The sequence below is a fragment of the Coregonus lavaretus genome (genome assembly GCF_964263955.1).
Source record: "Coregonus lavaretus genome assembly, contig: HAP1_SCAFFOLD_3917, whole genome shotgun sequence".
In the NCBI taxonomy this organism is placed as follows: domain Eukaryota; kingdom Metazoa; phylum Chordata; class Actinopteri; order Salmoniformes; family Salmonidae; genus Coregonus; species Coregonus lavaretus.
In genome coordinates, this window is record NW_028165593.1 from 31,858 (window position 1) to 50,732 (window position 18,875).

At 46.0% G+C, this 18,875-nt stretch overlaps 1 protein-coding gene across 1 annotated transcript in view; it reads left to right on the forward strand.

The window, feature by feature from the left end:
- LOC311115696 (uncharacterized protein) overlaps positions 1-18,577 on the forward strand; it is a gene marked incomplete at both ends in the record, with an annotated part of 44,164 nt that extends 25,587 nt beyond the window's left edge. Inside the window, one exon of the mRNA XM_084190848.1 lies at positions 18,520-18,577. Coding sequence (XP_084046974.1) covers positions 18,520-18,577 — 58 coding nt within the window. The remainder of the gene's footprint in view (positions 1-18,519) is intronic.
- Between the last annotated feature and the right edge of the window lie 298 nt (positions 18,578-18,875).

The window sequence follows — 18,875 nt, forward strand, 5'->3', positions numbered from 1 at the left end:
TAACATCCTAGGTAACAATGACCTATACGGAACAAAAACCCACAAACACCAAGGGAAAACAGACAGTTTAAATATGGCTCCCAATCTGAGACAACCAGCCACAGCTGACACTCGTTGCCTCTGATTGGGAGTCACTCAGGCCAACAAAGAAACAGAAGAACTAGAACCCCCAACATAGAAATATAACACATAGAATGAACACACCCTGGCTCAACATATAGAGTCCCAGAGCCAGGGTGTGACAGTACCCCCCCCTAAAGGTGCGGACTGCGACCGCGCCTAAACGTACACAAACCAGGGGAGGGCATTCCTCCTCGGAGGCGGTTCCGGCTCCGGGCTTGACCACCACCCTTCCACCATCCCCCCGTGGCGCCCCTGGTCCGGTCTGGCCCCGCTGGCTGGAGCTGGACCGGACATCGTAGAAGCGGACCGCTTTGGCTCCAGTGTGGAGCAGCTGACCGGTACCTTACCAGGCACCGGTGACCCAGGCACGGGTTGTGCTCCACGCACCCCTGGCTTGGTGCGTGGAGCCGGAACGGGCCGGACCGGGCTGACGATGCGCACCCCTGGCTTGGTGCGTGGAGTAGGAACGGGCCGGACCGGGCTGACGATGCGCACCCCTGGCTTGGTGCGTGGAGTAGGAACGGGCCGGACCGGGCTGACGATGCGCACCCCTGGCTTGGTGCGTGGAGTAGGGACAGGCCGAACCGGGCTGGCGACGCACACCGTAGGCTTGGTGCGAGGAGCAGGGACAGGCCGGACCGGGCTGACGACGCACACCGTAGGCTTGGTGCGTGGAGCAGGGACAGGCCGGACCGGGCTGGCGACGCACACCGTAGGCTTGGTGCGTGGATCAGGGACAGGCCGGACCGGGCTGGCGACGCACACCGTAGGCTTGGTGCGTGGAGCAGGAACAGGCTGGACAGGGCTGGAGACTCTCACCATTGGCCTGGTACGGGGAGCAGGAACAGGCCGGACCATACTGGGGACACACACCACTGGTCCTACGCAGGGATCTGGAATGGGCCGGACCGGACTGGTAACACACCCCAGTACCTCTCGCCGTGCCTCTACACCTTCCATCCCCTCCTCGACCAGTGGCCCCCGTAACCTGGCGGCCTCCTCTGCCAACCCGCTGGGCCGCACTGTCGCGGCCTCCTGCTGCCCCGACGTCTTGAGCCCCCCCTAAAAATTTTCTGGGAGTCTCTCTTCCCCGTGGGCCAGGCCTCTATAGTTCTCGCCCAACTCTCGCTCTTCTGCTTCCAATTCCCGCCATTCAGCTCCTCATTCGGCTTTACCCAGTCGAAGCTCTTCCTCCACTGTTCCCAAGTCCACCCTCTCTGCTCCTCACTAGGCTGCTTGGTCCAGTTCTGGTGGGTTTTTCTGTCACGATTGTCTAACAGAGATGAGGACCAAGGCGCAGCGTGTTGAGCGAACATACTTTAATTAGTTAAAGTGCACACACAATACAAAACAACAAAACGACAAAACGACTCGTAACGTCCTAGGTAACAATGACCTATACGGAACAAAAACCCACAAACACCAAGGGAAAACAGACAGTTTAAATATGGCTCCCAATCAGAGACAACCAGCCACAGCTGACACTCGTTGCCTCTGATTGGGAGTCACTCAGGCCAACAAAGAAACAGAAGAACTAGAACCCCCAAAATAGAAATATAACACATAGAATGAACACACCCTGGCTCAACATATAGAGTCCCAGAGCCAGGGTGTGACAAATTCATCTTAAATAATTGTTTGCCCGCTGATGTCTGCCATATGGACCATGACTTCAGATCAGTCCTTAGCAAAGCTGCACTGTTGAAAATGGTCAGACGGTAATTACTACGAATGGCTTCTTCAAACAGGTAAGATGACAGAGGTACCGGGAGTCCAAGGCCAGACTCAGCGAGATGACGGAGCACGTGGCACCCTATTCACATTGAACTACTTTTGACCAGTGCATTATATAGAGAATAGGGGGTTGTAGGAGCTATTCATCATGTTTGTGTTCTATTGATTTAATCCCTATATTTACCTGTTTAGCACCTGACTGCCCCGCTGATTTACATTTCCCCCCCATTGAATATATAAAAGGCTGCCAGGTGAATGAGAAAATTAGCTGCAATTTTTAAAGGAACCGGTTGACTTTGTCTTTTAGCTAGCTAGGTCTTTTAAATTTGCAAAAATAAAAATAAAAAGACACAATTGATGAAGGACGATGATTATGAAGACTAAATACATCAAATGTAAATGTTTGAGGACAGGGTTTTGTTCTTTCTGGATTCCACTAGAATGACGCTATTAGAGATCTCGCACATGAAGCCCTACCTAGACTGCAAGTGCCGGCATTTTTTCCTCTGGTCTAAAATAAAATATCGCAATGCCCCAGGGCAGTGATTGGGGACATTGCCCTGTGTAGGGTGGCGTCTTTCGGATGGGATGTTAAATGGGTGTCCTGACTCTCTGTGGTCACTAAAGATCCCATGGCACTTATTGTAAGAGTAGGGGTGTTAACCCCGGTGTCCTGGCTAAATTCCCAATCTGGACCCTCATACAATCATGGACACCTAATTAATATTAATAATAATAATATGCCATTTAGCAGACGCTTTTATCCAAAGCGACTTACAGTCATGCGTGCATAATTTTTTTTGTGTATGGGTGGTCCCGGGGATCGAACCCACTACCTTGGCGTTACAAGCGCCATGCTCTACCAGCTGAGCTACAGAGGACCACATCCCCTGCTTCCAATTGCCTCATTCATCCCGCCTCCTCTCCCCTGTAACTATTCCCCAAGTCGTTGCTGTAAATTAGAATGTGTTCTCAGTCAACTTACCTGGTAAAATAAGGGTAAAATAAAAAATAAATTAAAATTGTGTGGGTGGGAACTAGTGTGCCTGAGAGCACAGACAATTTTCAACCGTTTCATATCGTACTCTTTCTGTTAGTGACAATGATTTAAGAAAATAACGAAAATAAATGGACTAAAATTATTGGATTTCTCTCTTTTATTGGATTGTGTGCAATGGAATTATCCCCAGGTCACTGGTAAGTGGCATCAATAACTTTTTGTATTTGCCACTACAAACTGGTGAGATGACAGAGAGGTACCGGGAGGCCCAGGTCAAGGCCAGACTCAGTGTAATAATTGATGGAGGAGTGGGAGCAGGAGAGGTGGCCAGAGAGGTGTCCAGAGAGGGATGGATGAGAGGGGGCAGGAGAGTGGGCCAGAGAGGGATGGAGGAGAGGGGGCAGGAGAATAGGCCAGAGAGGGATGGAGGAGAGGGATGGAGGAGTAGGAGCAGGAGAGGTGGCCAGAGAGGGATGGAGGAGAGGGGCCAGGAGAGTGGGCCAGAGAGGGATGGAGGAGAGGGGGCAGGAGAGTGTGCCAGAGAGGGATGGAGGAGTGGGAGCAGGAGAGGTGGCCAGAGACGGATGGAGGAGAGGGGGCAGGAGACAGCCACTGATGGGGGATGAGGGGGTAAGAGCAGTGTTGCTCATCGGAGGCGTGTACCACTGACACATACACACACACACCAGAGGAGGCTGGTAGGAGGAGCTATAGGAGGATGGGCATATTGGAATGGCTGGAATGGAATAAATGGAACGGTATCAAACACATCAAACATATGGAAACTCTTCCATTTATTCCATTCCAGCCATTACAATGAGCCTGTCCTCCTATACCTCCTCCCACCAGCCTCCTCTGACACACACGTATACATAAACACACTAGGCATTCATGCACCTAAGGGTATTCTGTTGATGCCTCTCTCTCTCTCTCGTTGCATCCAATGGCAGTGTACGCGATAAGCCAACGCAAGGAGCTGCTTGTGGATTTGCCATCTCTAACACAGTTCCACCTCCGATTTGATAGAATCTAGCCCTTCACATTGCATTATCCAGTAACCACATCAACCTTTAATCCACATCTTATACTTTTCTCATATTTTGTGTGTTCTTTCTTCCATATGGGAATGAATGCTGACAAATAAATGCTCATATTATTTTATTGATGAAGTATTCCACTAAATGAAAGAAGATAGAAATGAACTTTTGACCAATGCTAGCTGATAATATTTACTCTTCCATATGCGTTGTGTTCTTACATCTTCTTCAGTATGAGGTCTGGGATGTACACCATGTGATTTTCTTTGCCATATGCCTTTTTCAACAGCTTTTCTCTTTCTTTCTCCCTCTGTTTCTTTTCGTTATAGTTCCTTGCCACCTCGTCCAGGTGGGCTTTCACCCTCTCCTTATTCTTCCTCACTTCTTCCTTACTCTTTGCTTTTCTAGCTCTGAGCAGTTCTTTTATTTTGTTCTTCTCCAACAAGTCTCTTTCTTTCCTCTCCTTTTTCTCCTGCTTTGCCCTGACTCTCTGGGCGCGTTTAGTTTCCATCTGAAAGAGAAAGTCCATACATGTTGGTCAGTGATCTGAAATATTATTATTACTCCTTCTCTAGCATGCAGTCAACTTAATCTGTTGAATCTGATAGTATAACCATTAGGAGGTGACTTATGACCTCCCTGAACTGTGACTGGTTAAATGGAGTACTGTACCTGTGCCTGCTCTTGCTCTCTGAACCTCAGGACAGTCTGCATCTGGTACAGCTTTATGTACGCCTCCTTCATCCTCTCCACCACATCCCTCTTCTCTATTGCCCATCTCTCTTTGTCCCTTTGCATTTTCTCAATTTCACTACTCTTTCTCTCCCGCTCCTCTGTAATCTTCCAGTTCTCCTTCTCCATCTCTCTCTTTTCCATCTCCCATCCCTTCTTCTCTTGTCCATTCAGGCACAGAATCTTCATCTTTTCTCTTTCCAGAGCCTCTATCGCTCTCTCCTTCTCTCTCAGCTCAATTATCCACTCCTCTGCTGCCTGCGTGCTCCTCCTCTTAATCTCCTCCTTCTCCTTCATCCATCTTTCTCCCCGTTGATCCAAGAGGCTTCGTAGGCCAGCCTTGGCCTTGGCCCATCTCCCCCTGTCCTCCTTCCAGGCTACTAGGGTCTGATTCCTCTCCTGGTCTGCTTTGGCCAAAGCTGTCTCCAAACCATTTCTTATGAGGTTCCATCCATTCCTCTCTCTCACCCTCTCCTTCCCCACCCTTTCATTCTCAGCTAACAGTCTCTTCTTGTTCTCCACTGTCACCTTCCATAACTTGGCCAAGGACATCTTCACCTTTGATATCTTGTCCACCATTGTTTGTTTGTCTGTCGCTGCGCTTTCTCTCTGTTTGTCCATCACCTCTCGCTGCCTTTCATTCTCAGCTGACAGCCTCGTGTTCTCCACGTTCAACTTCCCTATCTTGGCCAAGTGCAGTATGTTCTGCACCTTCAGCTTTGCCATCTTGAGCTCCATCTTTTTTCTGTCTGACACTGCGCTTTCTCTCTGTTTGTCCGACACCTCTCTCACCCTTTCATTCTCAGCTGACAGCCTCGTGTTCTCCACGGTCAACTTCCCTATCTTGGCAAAGTGCAGTATGTTCTGCACCTTCAGCTTTGCCATCTTGAGCTCCATATTTTTTCTGTCTGACACTGCACTTTCTCTCTGTTTCTCAAACAACTCTCTCTCCAGCTTCCATTGGTAGCAGTTTACCTCAATAGAAGCCTCAGTCTCCCTTATCTGTCTCAGCAACTCTTCAATTAGCCTTTCTCTTTCTTGCTCTGGTTCCACCCTCACCTTGTTGACTTCCTCCAACACCTCTCTCTGCAGCTTCCACCGGTAGTGGTCTACCTTGTTACAAGTCTCAATCTCCTTTCTCATTCTCAGCAGCCCCTCCATTTCTCTTTGTCTTTCTATCTCTCGTTCCCCCCTCATCTTGTTGCCTTTCTCCATCTCCTCACTTTCAGTCATCTCTTTCTCCATCTCAATGACTTCTCTCTGCATCAATATGTATGGAGAAACATGTATTCCTTATTTTTTTTATTTTGTGTGAATCTTTTCCATGTCATTTTCTTAAAACTGTCTGGCCATGCCAGTTTTCCAACTTCAGTTACCTTCAGGCTAACTGGTATAATTTATTAAATGGTAATAAGTAGGCCTACCTTCACTGATTTCCTTAGAAGTCAAACACTTTTACACATTATTATGTTCTAACTCACCTCTCCTCCGCGATGTCTGTCCACTTATGAAGATTTAAAAAGATATACACTTGAGTAGTTATGGTGTGGTGAATGGATATGCTGGTTGTTTTCTTTGGTTTGGAACTTGTTGTAGCCAAGTTCTAATTCCAAATTCTATGGTTGTAGCCTAGCTGAATTGTTGAGTCATAATGAGATTGGAATGTTGGCTTGAATTCTGTATTATGGACAAAAATCTCAGAATTCTGAAGATTTTAGAATTATATTTAAAAATTATTGTTTGTCATACATTCTATATACATCATTCTAGCCCTTGGATGCTCTCTCATAGTTATAAGTCTTATATTCTCAGCCCAAAAGAAATTTGGTCTATTTCAAAAATATTCAAAATAAGGATTACTTTGTAAGTATTGGTTGTCATGGTGCCGTGAGGAAGCCTAGGCAGAGAGCTCTGTTAATATGTGACCGACCCCCCCCCACCCACACACACACACACACTCACTTATTGACCTTGAAGTTTGGTTTGGAAACAACATCACTATTTGTCCTGGCAATGAAGGTCTGTCTTCTGGAACACTCATGAAAAAAGAGAATGGTTTTCGTTTAAGTTGTCCACTTTAAAAACCCTTCAGCTTCTTCTCGCTGAGTTGCTTGAGGACACGGTAGCGCTGTGGCGAGGAGGCACAAGATAGGTCCTTAAAATAACATAACTAAGGCTACTTAACACTGTAGAAACTCTGGAATCACACTTTGTTGGCATAAAGACACCCACAATCTCTCCTTCTATCTCGGTACATTCTGTGTTGCACCAACGAGTGTTCAGTCCTTGCACACCATATAATGGAGGGTTCCAAAATACCCCTTCGCTGCATTGAACCTGCTAATTACCGAGACAGTTGAACGTTAAAATGATTGAGAATGACTTTCACCACTAAATAAACTTCCACAGTTTGACAAAGACACATCAGGGGAAAACAGCTACTCGAATTAAAAACCTTTCATTATGGCGATAGCTATTTGCTGCAGTGACTGAGAGCCAATTGAGGCCCAGTATTCTCAGTGCTTCTGGGGCCTGTGCAGTGCAGGTGAATGGTGTGCATGTGTGTATGTGTGAAATGTAGGATTGTCTGAGCACAAACAGAGCTACTTATTTTGGCAACGCATGAAGCAGAGTTAGCAAACAGCTTGAGTGATGAATGACAGGCTGCTAGGAGAGGCAGAGAACCCAAAGATCCTTCCTCACTCACACTCCCAGAAAAAGCTTTTGAGTTGCTGTGGATCCAGTGGTTTGTGTGTGTGTGTGTGTGTGTGTGTGTGTGTGTGTGTGTGTGTGTGTGTGTGTGTGTGTGTGTGTGTGTGTGTGTGTGTGTGTGTGTGTGTGTGTGTGTGGGGGGGGGGGGGGGGGGGGGGGGTTTGGTGTGGAGGAGGGATGGGAGGGGGGTATGATGAACACATGACATCTGTCTGTGACACAGGTGAGAGCTCCAGCCTCTAGCCCAGCCAGACTAGAAAACACTCATCTGAAATTGGACAATAAACTACAGTTTGTAATGAAATACAGGAATGTGTCTTTACCGGTTACTGCCACATCACTGAGCTTTCTACATCTGAATGAGTTTTCTACAGAGATGAAGGACAGTGGTCAAACAGCAGTGTTGACACTATGACTATGGTGGGGCTGTTAAGCATGAAACACACTGAGAATCTCACTGCCGATATACTGCCGATGAGTACTTACTTTACATTACTGACTTTATTGTCCCCATGGGGACATTTTGTTGCACTATCATGCAGATTTTTAAAGTGGCGTTTATACAGTAGACAACAAATTGACAATACAAAATTCATAACAGTTACATACAGTATATATCAATGAAAGAGACTAGCCTGCTGGCCTTACTGGTGGATAGGAACATTAGCCCAAGCTGTTTAGGAGGGATATCACACCTGGCACAAATGTGTGTCTAGTTCTTTTTTTCCTGCCGGGGGGTGCCCTATACCTGCACCCAGAGGGGAGTAGTTCAAAGTTCAGGTACGGGGGTGGCTTGGGTCTAAAATGTTTTTGTGAGCCTTGCTGAGGGCTCTGAACTTAAAGATCTCATCACCTTGCTTGCTGTGGTGATAATCCTTCTCAGCATATTTTTCTGTCTGACAGTGGCATTGCCAAACCAACAAACAATGCAAAAAGTTTAAATACTAAGATTTGTAAAACACAGTCAGTATAGTACAGTTAACATTAAAAGATCCCAGCTTTTTGAGAAAGTACAGTCTCTGTTGACTCTTTTTGTAAATCAGGTCTGTAGATTTACTCTACTGAAGCTTATTGTCTAAGTGGACAGTCAGATAATGGTATTCCTCTACAATCTCTATGTTCTGACCTCTGATAGATGTTGCAGAGGTGGGTGTTTTTCGCTTCCTGAAGTCTATCTATGCACATCTCTTTGATCTTGTTGGTATTGAGGACCAAGTGTGATTCATCACACCATCCTACAAAGTAATTTAGTACTGGGCCATGACAGAGGGAGGCCGTTCCTTCTCTTGCTAGAACAAAAATGGTACCTGCTGCGTGCCGACCCAGTAGCAACGAACCTACCGATTCTACTTGTAGAATAGCAATGCTTGTCAGTGGCCAATAACTTGACTTTGAGCCAGTCAGAGAGCACGAAACCCCATGTGGGGGAGCCAGCAATTATTTATTTTTAAAGAGGGCATTTTCTGCGTACATCCACAGATGAGCCAGTCACACTTCATATGCAATGTAGGCTATGGGATGGTAGCTAGATAAGTGCACAGACGCAATGCACACAACACTAAATACTTCCTCCAAGACAGCTAACCACTGTAGTTAGTATTGCCATTATAATTAAATCACAATGGATTAGATAGTTTCCATTAAACAGCTGCCTGTGTTAGCTGCCTAGTTAGTGCAATGTCCTTAGCTAGCTAGCTATGTTGTGCTAGCTAGCGAATATGCTAACATTAACTAGTTAGCTAAACATTTGGCTATGGGCTGGCACTGGCAATATGGGATTATGGAGAGTGCCTTAAATTGTTTCTTCATCATCTTGCTAGGTAGTTATCTAGTAGTGGCCATCTGGCTAGTATCAACAAGGGCTTTGTACAAAATAACGACATTAGCGCAGATAACTTGGAATCTAGACCATAAGCAATACGCACATATATGCATTGTCAAACAACGCTACTACCACCTTCTGGTTTGGAGTATTTTAACAAGGCTGAGTGGCTGACGACTTCCAAGGTCTTTGCTGTGTGAACAAAAACAGTGTGAATACATTAGTGAATACATAAAATATGTATTCACTAACTGTAAGTCGCTCTGGATAAGAGCGTCTGCTAAATGACTAAAATGTAAATGTAAATGAACACATAAGAGATTGACTGCCGACACTGTTCAGAGGTGCTAAGTACTAAATAAAGGTGAAATAAAAATAAATAAAAAACTGTCGGCAGGCAAACGTTTGACAATCCAACCGGTGTGTCTGAGCTTTTAGAGGAGGGGAGACACCCTTCTGTGCGTCTGTCACAGCTGAAGACTAACACAGAGGAAGAGGGCTGTTGGTCTGAGAGGAGGAGTGAAAAGGAAGGTAGGGGGAGAGATCAGGGCCTAAAGTGCTTAACAGTCCAGAGAGAGGAGTGTGAGAAAGCCATCAAGGAGACCACACCTCTGTTAAAATGAAGAAGCACCAGTAACTACAACCACAACCCCCTCTGCTTCCTCCCCTGGCCCCTCTCTACTATCCCCTCATTACCACTGGTGGTCCTGGAGGTAGAGCTCAGTGTTGCCAGATTGGGTAGTTTCACACCTAAAAGAAATGCGATGCAAGAAACATACAAATCCCGCCCACCCAGCTCACAGAGAAATCTGTTAAAATGTGACTACTTTTTAGTGGATTGGGCAGGATTTTGGTTCTGATTGTGCTAGAAAGTGGCAATAGAATCTGGCAACACTGGTAGAGCTATACCGACCTTGGGGTGGGGAAGAAAGCCTCCGAGCAGCCTCCAAGTATGCTTTTATATTTTCCTTTAAGTGGAAAACATCAGATTTGTTCATGTTTAGCCTCTGGAAGACTATACATAGACTGAAAACTCAGAATGGATCCTGCTGAACAACTAGCAGTGAGTAATGATAGGATGTGTCAACAGAACACTGAGGGATAGAGAGCAACTGGACATGCCTAGCTCTGGAACACAGTCCTAGTGGTGCTAGGCTTCTTCACTGGTTTATTTAGCTCTTAATGAAAGAAGAGAGAAGACAACGGAGGGAAAGAGAAGGGGAAGCTGCTGGTACTTTGGGAGACGATGATGAGTTTGCTGAGGTGCCAAGATAATTCACTGTAGAACAGTAGAGGACTCCCACATACTCCCGCATAACTGACAGATCTCTGCTGCTAAGAAAGGCCCACACTCTCATACAGAGAGTACACACATAGAGCGTGATTTACCCTTTGGAGTCATGCACCGTATACCCTGACTGCACATGTACATATTCACGCACGCACACACACAGACAGAACTGATTTACTGGCTCCCTGAAGGCCTGATAAAACACTGTCTGCATGACCTCACTTCCTGTTGCTGCAGCCAGCGGGAGGATGGATAGACATTAACCCGCTGAGTGGTAGAGGAGATGAGGACACATACACACACATTTCCACTCAGGGTGTTTTACTGGCTGGGAATCTGCCCCCCTGACCTTTCCCGTGTCATGCTTTAGGGGAGGTGGTCTGATCCTGACCTGTGACCCCCACATTGGCCCTCGAACAAATTAAATCAATTTGTCCTTGGGGGTTAATAATGTTTTCCATCCTATCTATCTATATACAAGTTATAAAACTGAACCTCAACTCTCAGTCTCAATTACAGTTCCAGCAAGTTTAAGAGTGATGTCTGACGTGATGACATCATGAGGTTTTCCAACTTCTATCCCTCGTCGCTTAAATCATCCTTCAATTTGAATTCATCTTAAATAATTGTTTGCCCGCTGATGTCTGCCTTTAAATTATAGTATGGCTATATAGGAAATGCCTTTTTGGAAGTGAACCCCATCACTCAAGCTTGTGGCGTAAAGCGAGTTTTAGAAGATACATTTTCAGTGGACAACTTTCTTCTTTAATCGGTGCAATGTGCCGAGGAGTGAGGAAATACCTGGCCACAATTCCTGGCAAGCCCTGGGAGAATCTACTTCCATATGGACCATGACTTCAGATCAGTCCTTAGCAAAGCTGCACTGTTGAAAATGGTCAGACGGTAATTACTACGAATGGCTTCTTCAAACAGGTAAGATGACAGAGGTACCGGGAGTCCAAGGCCAGACTCAGCGAGATGACGGAGCACGTGGCACCCTATTCACATTGAACTACTTTTGACCAGTGCATTATATAGAGAATAGGGGGTTGTAGGAGCTATTCATCATGTTTGTGTTCTATTGATTTAATCCCTATATTTACCTGTTTAGCACCTGACTGCCCCGCTGATTTACATTTCCCCCCCATTGAATATATAAAAGGCTGCCAGGTGAATGAGAAAATTAGCTGCAATTTTTAAAGGAACCGGTTGACTTTGTCTTTTAGCTAGCTAGGTCTTTTAAATTTGCAAAAATAAAAATAAAAAGACACAATTGATGAAGGACGATGATTATGAAGACTAAATACATAAAATGTAAATGTTTGAGGACAGGGTTTTGTTCTTTCTGGATTCCACTAGAATGACGCTATTAGAGATCTCGCACATGAAGCCCTACCTAGACTGCAAGTGCCGGCATTTCTTCCTCTGGTCTAAAATAAAATATCGCAATGCCCCAGGGCAGTGATTGGGGACATTGCCCTGTGTAGGGTGGCGTCTTTCGGGTGGGATGTTAAATGGGTGTCCTGACTCTCTGTGGTCACTAAAGATCCCATGGCACTTATTGTAAGAGTAGGGGTGTTAACCCCGGTGTCCTGGCTAAATTCCCAATCTGGACCCTCATACAATCATGGACACCTAATTAATATTAATAATATGCCATTTAGCAGACGCTTTTATCCAAAGAGACTTACAGTCATGCGTGCATACATTTTTTTTGTGTATGGGTGGTCCCGGGGATCGAACCCACTACCTTGGCGTTACCTGCGCCGTGCTCTACCAGCTGAGCTACAGAGGACCACATCCCCTGCTTCCAATTGGCTCATTCATCCCGCCTCCTCTCCCCTGTAACTATTCCCCAAGTCGTTGCTGTAAATTAGAATGTGTTCTCAGTCAACTTACCTGGTAAAATAAGGGTCAAATAAAAAATACATTAAAATTGTGTGGGTGGGAACTAGTGTGCCTGAGAGCACAGACAATTTTAAACCGTTTCATATCGTACTCTTTCTGTTAGTGACAATGATTTAAGAAAATAACGAAAATAAATGGCCTAAAATTATTGGATTTCTCTCTTTTATTGGATTGTGTGCAATGGTATTATCCCCAGGTCACTAGTAAGTGGCATCAATAACTTTTGTATTTGCCACTACAAACTGGTGAGATGACAGAGAGGTACCGGGAGGCCCAGGTCAAGGCCAGACTCAGTGTAATAATTGATGGAGGAGTGGGAGCAGGAGAGGTGGCCAGAGAGGTGTCCAGAGAGGGATGGATGAGAGGGGGCAGGAGAGTGGGCCAGAGAGGGATGGAGGAGAGGGGGCAGGAGAATAGGCCAGAGAGGGATGGAGGAGAGGGATGGAGGAGTGGGAGCAGGAGAGGTGGTCAGAGAGGGATGGAGGAGAGGGGCCAGGAGAGTGGGCCAGAGAGGGATGGAGGAGAGGGGGCAGGAGAGTGGGCCAGAGAGGGATGGAGGAGAGGGGGCAGGAGAATAGGCCAGAGAGGGATGGAGGAGAGGGATGGAGGAGTGGGAGCAGGAGAGGTGGCCAGAGAGGGATGGAGGAGAGGGGCCAGGAGAGTGGGCCAGAGAGGGATGGAGGAGAGGGGGCAGGAGAGTGTGCCAGAGAGGGATGGAGGAGTGGGAGCAGGAGAGGTGGCCAGAGACGGATGGAGGAGAGGGGGCAGGAGACAGCCACTGATGGGGGATGAGGGGGTAAGAGCAGTGTTCCTCATCGGAGGCGTGTACCACTGACACATACACACACACACCAGAGGAGGCTGGTAGGAGGAGCTATAGGAGGATGGGCATATTGGAATGGCTGGAATGGAATAAATGGAACGGTATCAAACACATCAAACATATGGAAACTCTTCCATTTATTCCATTCCAGCCATTACAATGAGCCTGTCCTCCTATACCTCCTCCCACCAGCCTCCTCTGACACACACGTATACATAAACACACTAGGCATTCATGCACCTAAGGGTATTCTGTTGATGCCTCTCTCTCTCTCTCTCGTTGCATCCAATGGCAGTGTACGCGATAAGCTAATGCAAGGAGCTGCTTGTGGATTTGCCATCTCTAACGCAGTTCCACCTCCGATTTGATAGAATCTAGCCCTTCACATTGCATTATCCAGTAACCACATCAACCTTTAATCCACATCTTATACTTTTCTCATATTTTGTGTGTTCTTTCTTCCATATGGGAATGAATGCTGACAAATAAATGCTCATATTATTTTATTGATGAAGTATTCCACTAAATGAAAGAAGATAGAAATGAACTTTTGACCAATGCTAGCTGATAATATTTACTCTTCCATATGCGTTGTGTTCTTACATCTTCTTCAGTATGAGGTCTGGGATGTACACCATGTGATTTTCTTTGCCATATGCCTTTTTCAACAGCTTTTCTCTTTCTTTCTCCCTCTGTTTCTTTTCGTTATAGTTCCTTGCCACCTCGTCCAGGTGGGCTTTCACCCTCTCCTTATTCTTCCTCACTTCTTCCTTACTCTCTGATTTTCTAGCTCTGAGCAGTTCTTTTACTTTGTTCTTCTCCAACAAGTCTCTTTCTTTCCTCTCCTTTTTCTCCTGCTTTGCCCTGACTCTCTGGGCGCGTTTAGTTTCCATCTGAAAGAGAAAGTCCATACATGTTGGTCAGTGATCTGAAATATGATTATTACTCCTTCTCTAGCATGCAGTCAACTTAATCTGTTGAATCTGATAGTATAACCATTAGGAGGTGACTTATGACCTCCCTGAACTGTGACTGGTTAAATGGAGTACTGTACCTGTGCCTGCTCTTGCTCTCTGAACCTCAGGACAGTCTGCATCTGGTACAGCTTTATGTACGCCTCCTTCATCCTCTCCACCACATCCCTCTTCTCTATTGCCCATCTCTCTTTGTCCCTTTGCATTTTCTCAATTTCACTACTCTTTCTCTCCCGCTCCTCTGTAATCTTCCAGTTCTCCTTCTCCATCTCTCTCTTTTCCATCTCCCATCCCTTCTTCTCTTGTCCATCCAGGCACAGAATCCTCATCTTTTCTCTTTCCAGAGCCTCTATCGCTCACTCCTTCTCTCTCAGCTCAATTATCCACTCCTCTGCTGCCTGCGTGCTCCTCCTCTTAATCTCCTCCTTCTCCTTCATCCATCTTTCCCCCCGTTGATTCAAGAGGCTTCGTAGGCCAGCCTTGGCCTTGGCCCATCTCCCCCTGTCCTCCTTCCAGGCTACTAGGGTCTGATTCCTCTCCTGGTCTGCTTTGGCCAAAGCTGTCTCCAAACCATTTCTTATGAGGTTCCATCCATTCCTCTCTCTCACCCTCTCCTTCCCCACCCTTTCATTCTCAGCTAACAGTCTCTTCTTGTTCTCCACTGTCACCTTCCATAACTTGGCCAAGGACATCTTCACCTTTGATATCTTGTCCACCATTGTTTGTTTGTCGGTCGCTGCGCTTTCTCTCTGTTTGTCCATCACCTCTCGCTGCCTTTCATTCTCAGCTAACAGCCTCGTGTTCTCCACGGTCAACTTCCCTATCTTGGCCAAGTGCAGTATGTTCTGCACCTTCAGCTTTGCCATCTTGAGCTCCATCTTTTTTCTGTCTGACACTGCGCTTTCTCTCTGTTTGTCCGACACCTCTCTCACCCTTTCATTCTCAGCTGACAGCCTCGTGTTCTCCACGGTCAACTTCCCTATCTTGGCCAAGTGCAGTATGTTCTGCACCTTCAGCTTTGCCATCTTGAGCTCCATATTTTTTCTGTCTGACACTGCACTTTCTCTCTGTTTCTCAAACAACTCTCTCTCCAGCTTCCATTGGTGGCAGTTTACCTCAATAGAAGCCTCAGTCTCCCTTATCTGTCTCAGCAACTCTTCAATTAGCCTTTCTCTTTCTTGCTCTGGTTCCACCCTCACCTTGTTGACTTCCTCCAACACCTCTCTCTGCAGCTTCCACCGGTAGTGGTCTACCTTGTTACAAGCCTCAATCTCCTTTCTCATTCTCAGCAGCCCCTCCATTTCTCTTTGTCTTTCTATCTCTCGTTCCCCCCTCATCTTGTTGCCTTTCTCCATCTCCTCACTTTCAGTCATCTCTTTCTCCATCTCAATGACTTCTCTCTGCATCAATATGTATGGAGAAACATGTATTCCTTATTTTTTTTATTTTGTGTGAATCTTTTCCATGTCATTTTCTTAAAACTGTCTGGCCATGCCAGTTTTCCAACTTCAGTTACCTTCAGGCTAACTGGTATAATTTATTAAATGTAATAAGTAGGCCTACCTTCACTGATTTCCTTAGAAGTCAAACACTTTTACACATTATTATGTTCTAACTCACCTCTCCTCTGCGATGTCTGTCCACTTATGAAGATTTAAAAAGATATACACTTGAGTAGTTATGGTGTGGTGAATGGATATGCTGGTTGTTTTCTTTGGTTTGGAACTTGTTGTAGCCAAGTTCTAATTCCAAATTCTATGGTTGTAGCCTAGCTTAATTGTTGAGTCATAATGAGATTGGAATGTTGGCTTGAATTCTGTATTATGGACAAAAATCTCAGAATTCTGAAGATTTTAGAATTATATTAAAAAATTATTGTTTGTCATACATTCTATATACATCATTCTAGCCCTTGGATGCTCTCTAAGAGTTATAAGTCTTATATTCTCAGCCCAAAAGAAATTTGGTCTATTTCAAAAATATTCAAAATAAGGATTACTTTGTGAGTATTGGTTGTCATGGTGCCGTGAGGAAGCCTAGGCAGAGAGCTCTGTTAATATGTGACCGAGAATGGTTTTCGTTTAAGTTGTCCACTTAAAAACCCTTCAGCTTCTTCTCGCTGAGTTGCTTGAGGACACGGTAGCGCTGTGGCGAGGAGGCACAAGATAGGTCCTTAAAATAACATAACTAAGGCTACTTAACACTGTAGAAACTCTGGAATCACACTTTGTTGGCATAAAGACACCCACAATCTCTCCTTCTATCTCGGTACATTCTGTGTTGCACCAACGAGTGTTCAGTCCTTGCACACCATATAATGGAGGGTGTCATTCCAAAATACCCCTTCGCTGCATTGAACCTGCTAATTACCGAGACAGTTGAACGTTAAAATGATTGAGAATGACTTTCACCACTAAATAAACTTCCACAGTTTGACAAAGACACATCAGGGGAAAACAGCTACTCGTATTAAAAACCTTTCATTATGGCGATAGCTATTTGCTGCAGTGACTGAGAGCCAATTGAGGCCCAGTATTCTCAGTGCTTCTGGGGCCTGTGCAGTGCAGGTGAATGGTGTGCGTGTGTGTATGTGTGAAATGTAGGATTGTCTGAGCACAAACAGAGCTACTTATTTTGGCAACGCATGAAGCAGAGTTAGCAAACAGCTTGAGTGATGAATGACAGGCTGCTAGGAGAGGCAGAGAACCCAAAGATCCTTCCTCACTCACACTCCCAGAAAAAGCTTTTGAGTTGCTGTGGATCCAGTGGTTTGTGTGTGTGTGTGTGTGTGTGTGTGTGTGTGTGTGTGTGTGTGTGTGTGTGTGTGTGTGTGTGTGTGTGTCCAGTGTGTGTGTGTCCAGTGCGTGTCCTGTGTGTGTGTGTGTCCAGTGTGTGTATGTGTGTGTGTCCGGTTTGTGTGTGTGTGTATCCTGTGTGTATGTGTGTGTGTGTCCAGTGTGTGTGTCCAGTGTGTGTGTGTGCAGTGTGTGTGTCCAGTGTGTGTGTCGTGTTTGTGTCCTGTGTGTGTGTGTCCAGTGTGTGTGTGTGTGTGTGTGTGTCCGGTGTGTGTGTGACCTGTGTGTGTGTGTGTCCTGTGTGTGTCCAGTGTGTGTCCAGTGTGTGTGTGTGTGTGTGTGTGTGTGTGTGTGTCTCTGGTGTGTGTGTGTGTGTGTGCAGTGTGTGTGTGCAGTGTGTGTGTCCAGTGTGTGTGTGTGTGTGTGTGTGCAGTGTGTGTGTCCAGTGTGTGTGTCGTGTTTGTGTCCTGTGTGTGTGTGTCCAGTGTGTGTGTGTGTGTGTGTGTGTCCAGTGTGTGTGTGTGTCCAGTATGTGTGTGTGTATGTGTGTGTGTGTGTGTGTGTCCAGTGTGTATGTGTGTGTGTGTCCAGTGTGTGTATATGTGTGTTTGTCCGGTGTGTGTGTGTGTGTGTGTGTGTCTAGTGTGTGTGTCAAATGCGTGTGTGTCCAGGGTGAGTGTGTGTTCAGTTTGTGGAAACACAAACACACACACACACACACTGGACACACACACACACTGGACACACACACAAACACACTGGACACACACACAGGACACACTCACACACTAGACACACACACTGGACACACACACTGCACACACACACTGCACACACACACACACACACCAGAGACACACAAACACACACACACACACACACTGGACACACACTGGACACACACAGGACACACACACACACAGGTCGCACACACACTGGACACACACACAGAAACACACACACACACACACACAAGACACACACACACACACACACACACAAGACACACACACACACACACACTGGACATACACACACACACACTGGACACACACACAAACTGGACATCCACACACAAACTGGACACACACAGTGGACACACAGGACACACACACACACAGGACACACACACAGGCACTGGACACACAGACACACACACACACACACACACTGGACACACACACCCATACTGGACACACACACACACACACTGGACACACACACACACACTGGACACACACACAGACACACACACACACACTGGACACTCGACAAACGCACACACACACAAGTCACACACAGACTAGACACACACACACACACACACTCGACACACACACACACGTACTGGACACACACACACACACACTGGACACACACACAGACAAGCATTCTTACCACCGCTTGGACAAAGTTATATGCTGACTGTGTGTGTGTGTGTGTGTGTGTGTCCAGTGTGTGTGTGTGTGTGTGTGTGTGTGTGTGTGTGTGTGTGTGTGTGTGTGTGTGTGTGTGTGAGTTCAGGTGTTTCCCTCAATGACTGTCTGTTCTTCTGCTTACTGCTACAGTGTGGAACATGGTGGAGAGAACACAATGACACCTGGACATAGAAAATGTGAGTGTTGACTGATGTGAAGAATATGACTAAGAATAAGACTTAATTCAAGTGAAGTCAAAGTCAAAGACCACCATCATTACTTACTTGGTCATATTAAATATCAGCTGTAGTTCTACAGAAGCACAAATCAGGAAAATTTACAAAGAGTTGCTTTGACAATGTGTGTGTCTGTGTTTTTGTGTGGCATGTTCGTCTTAAGTTAGAAATGTGTGTGTGTGTGTGTTCAGAAAGTGTATGTGTGTCCATTGTGTGTGTGTGTGTGTGTGTTCAGGATGTGTGTGTGTTCAATGTGTGTGTGTGTGTAAT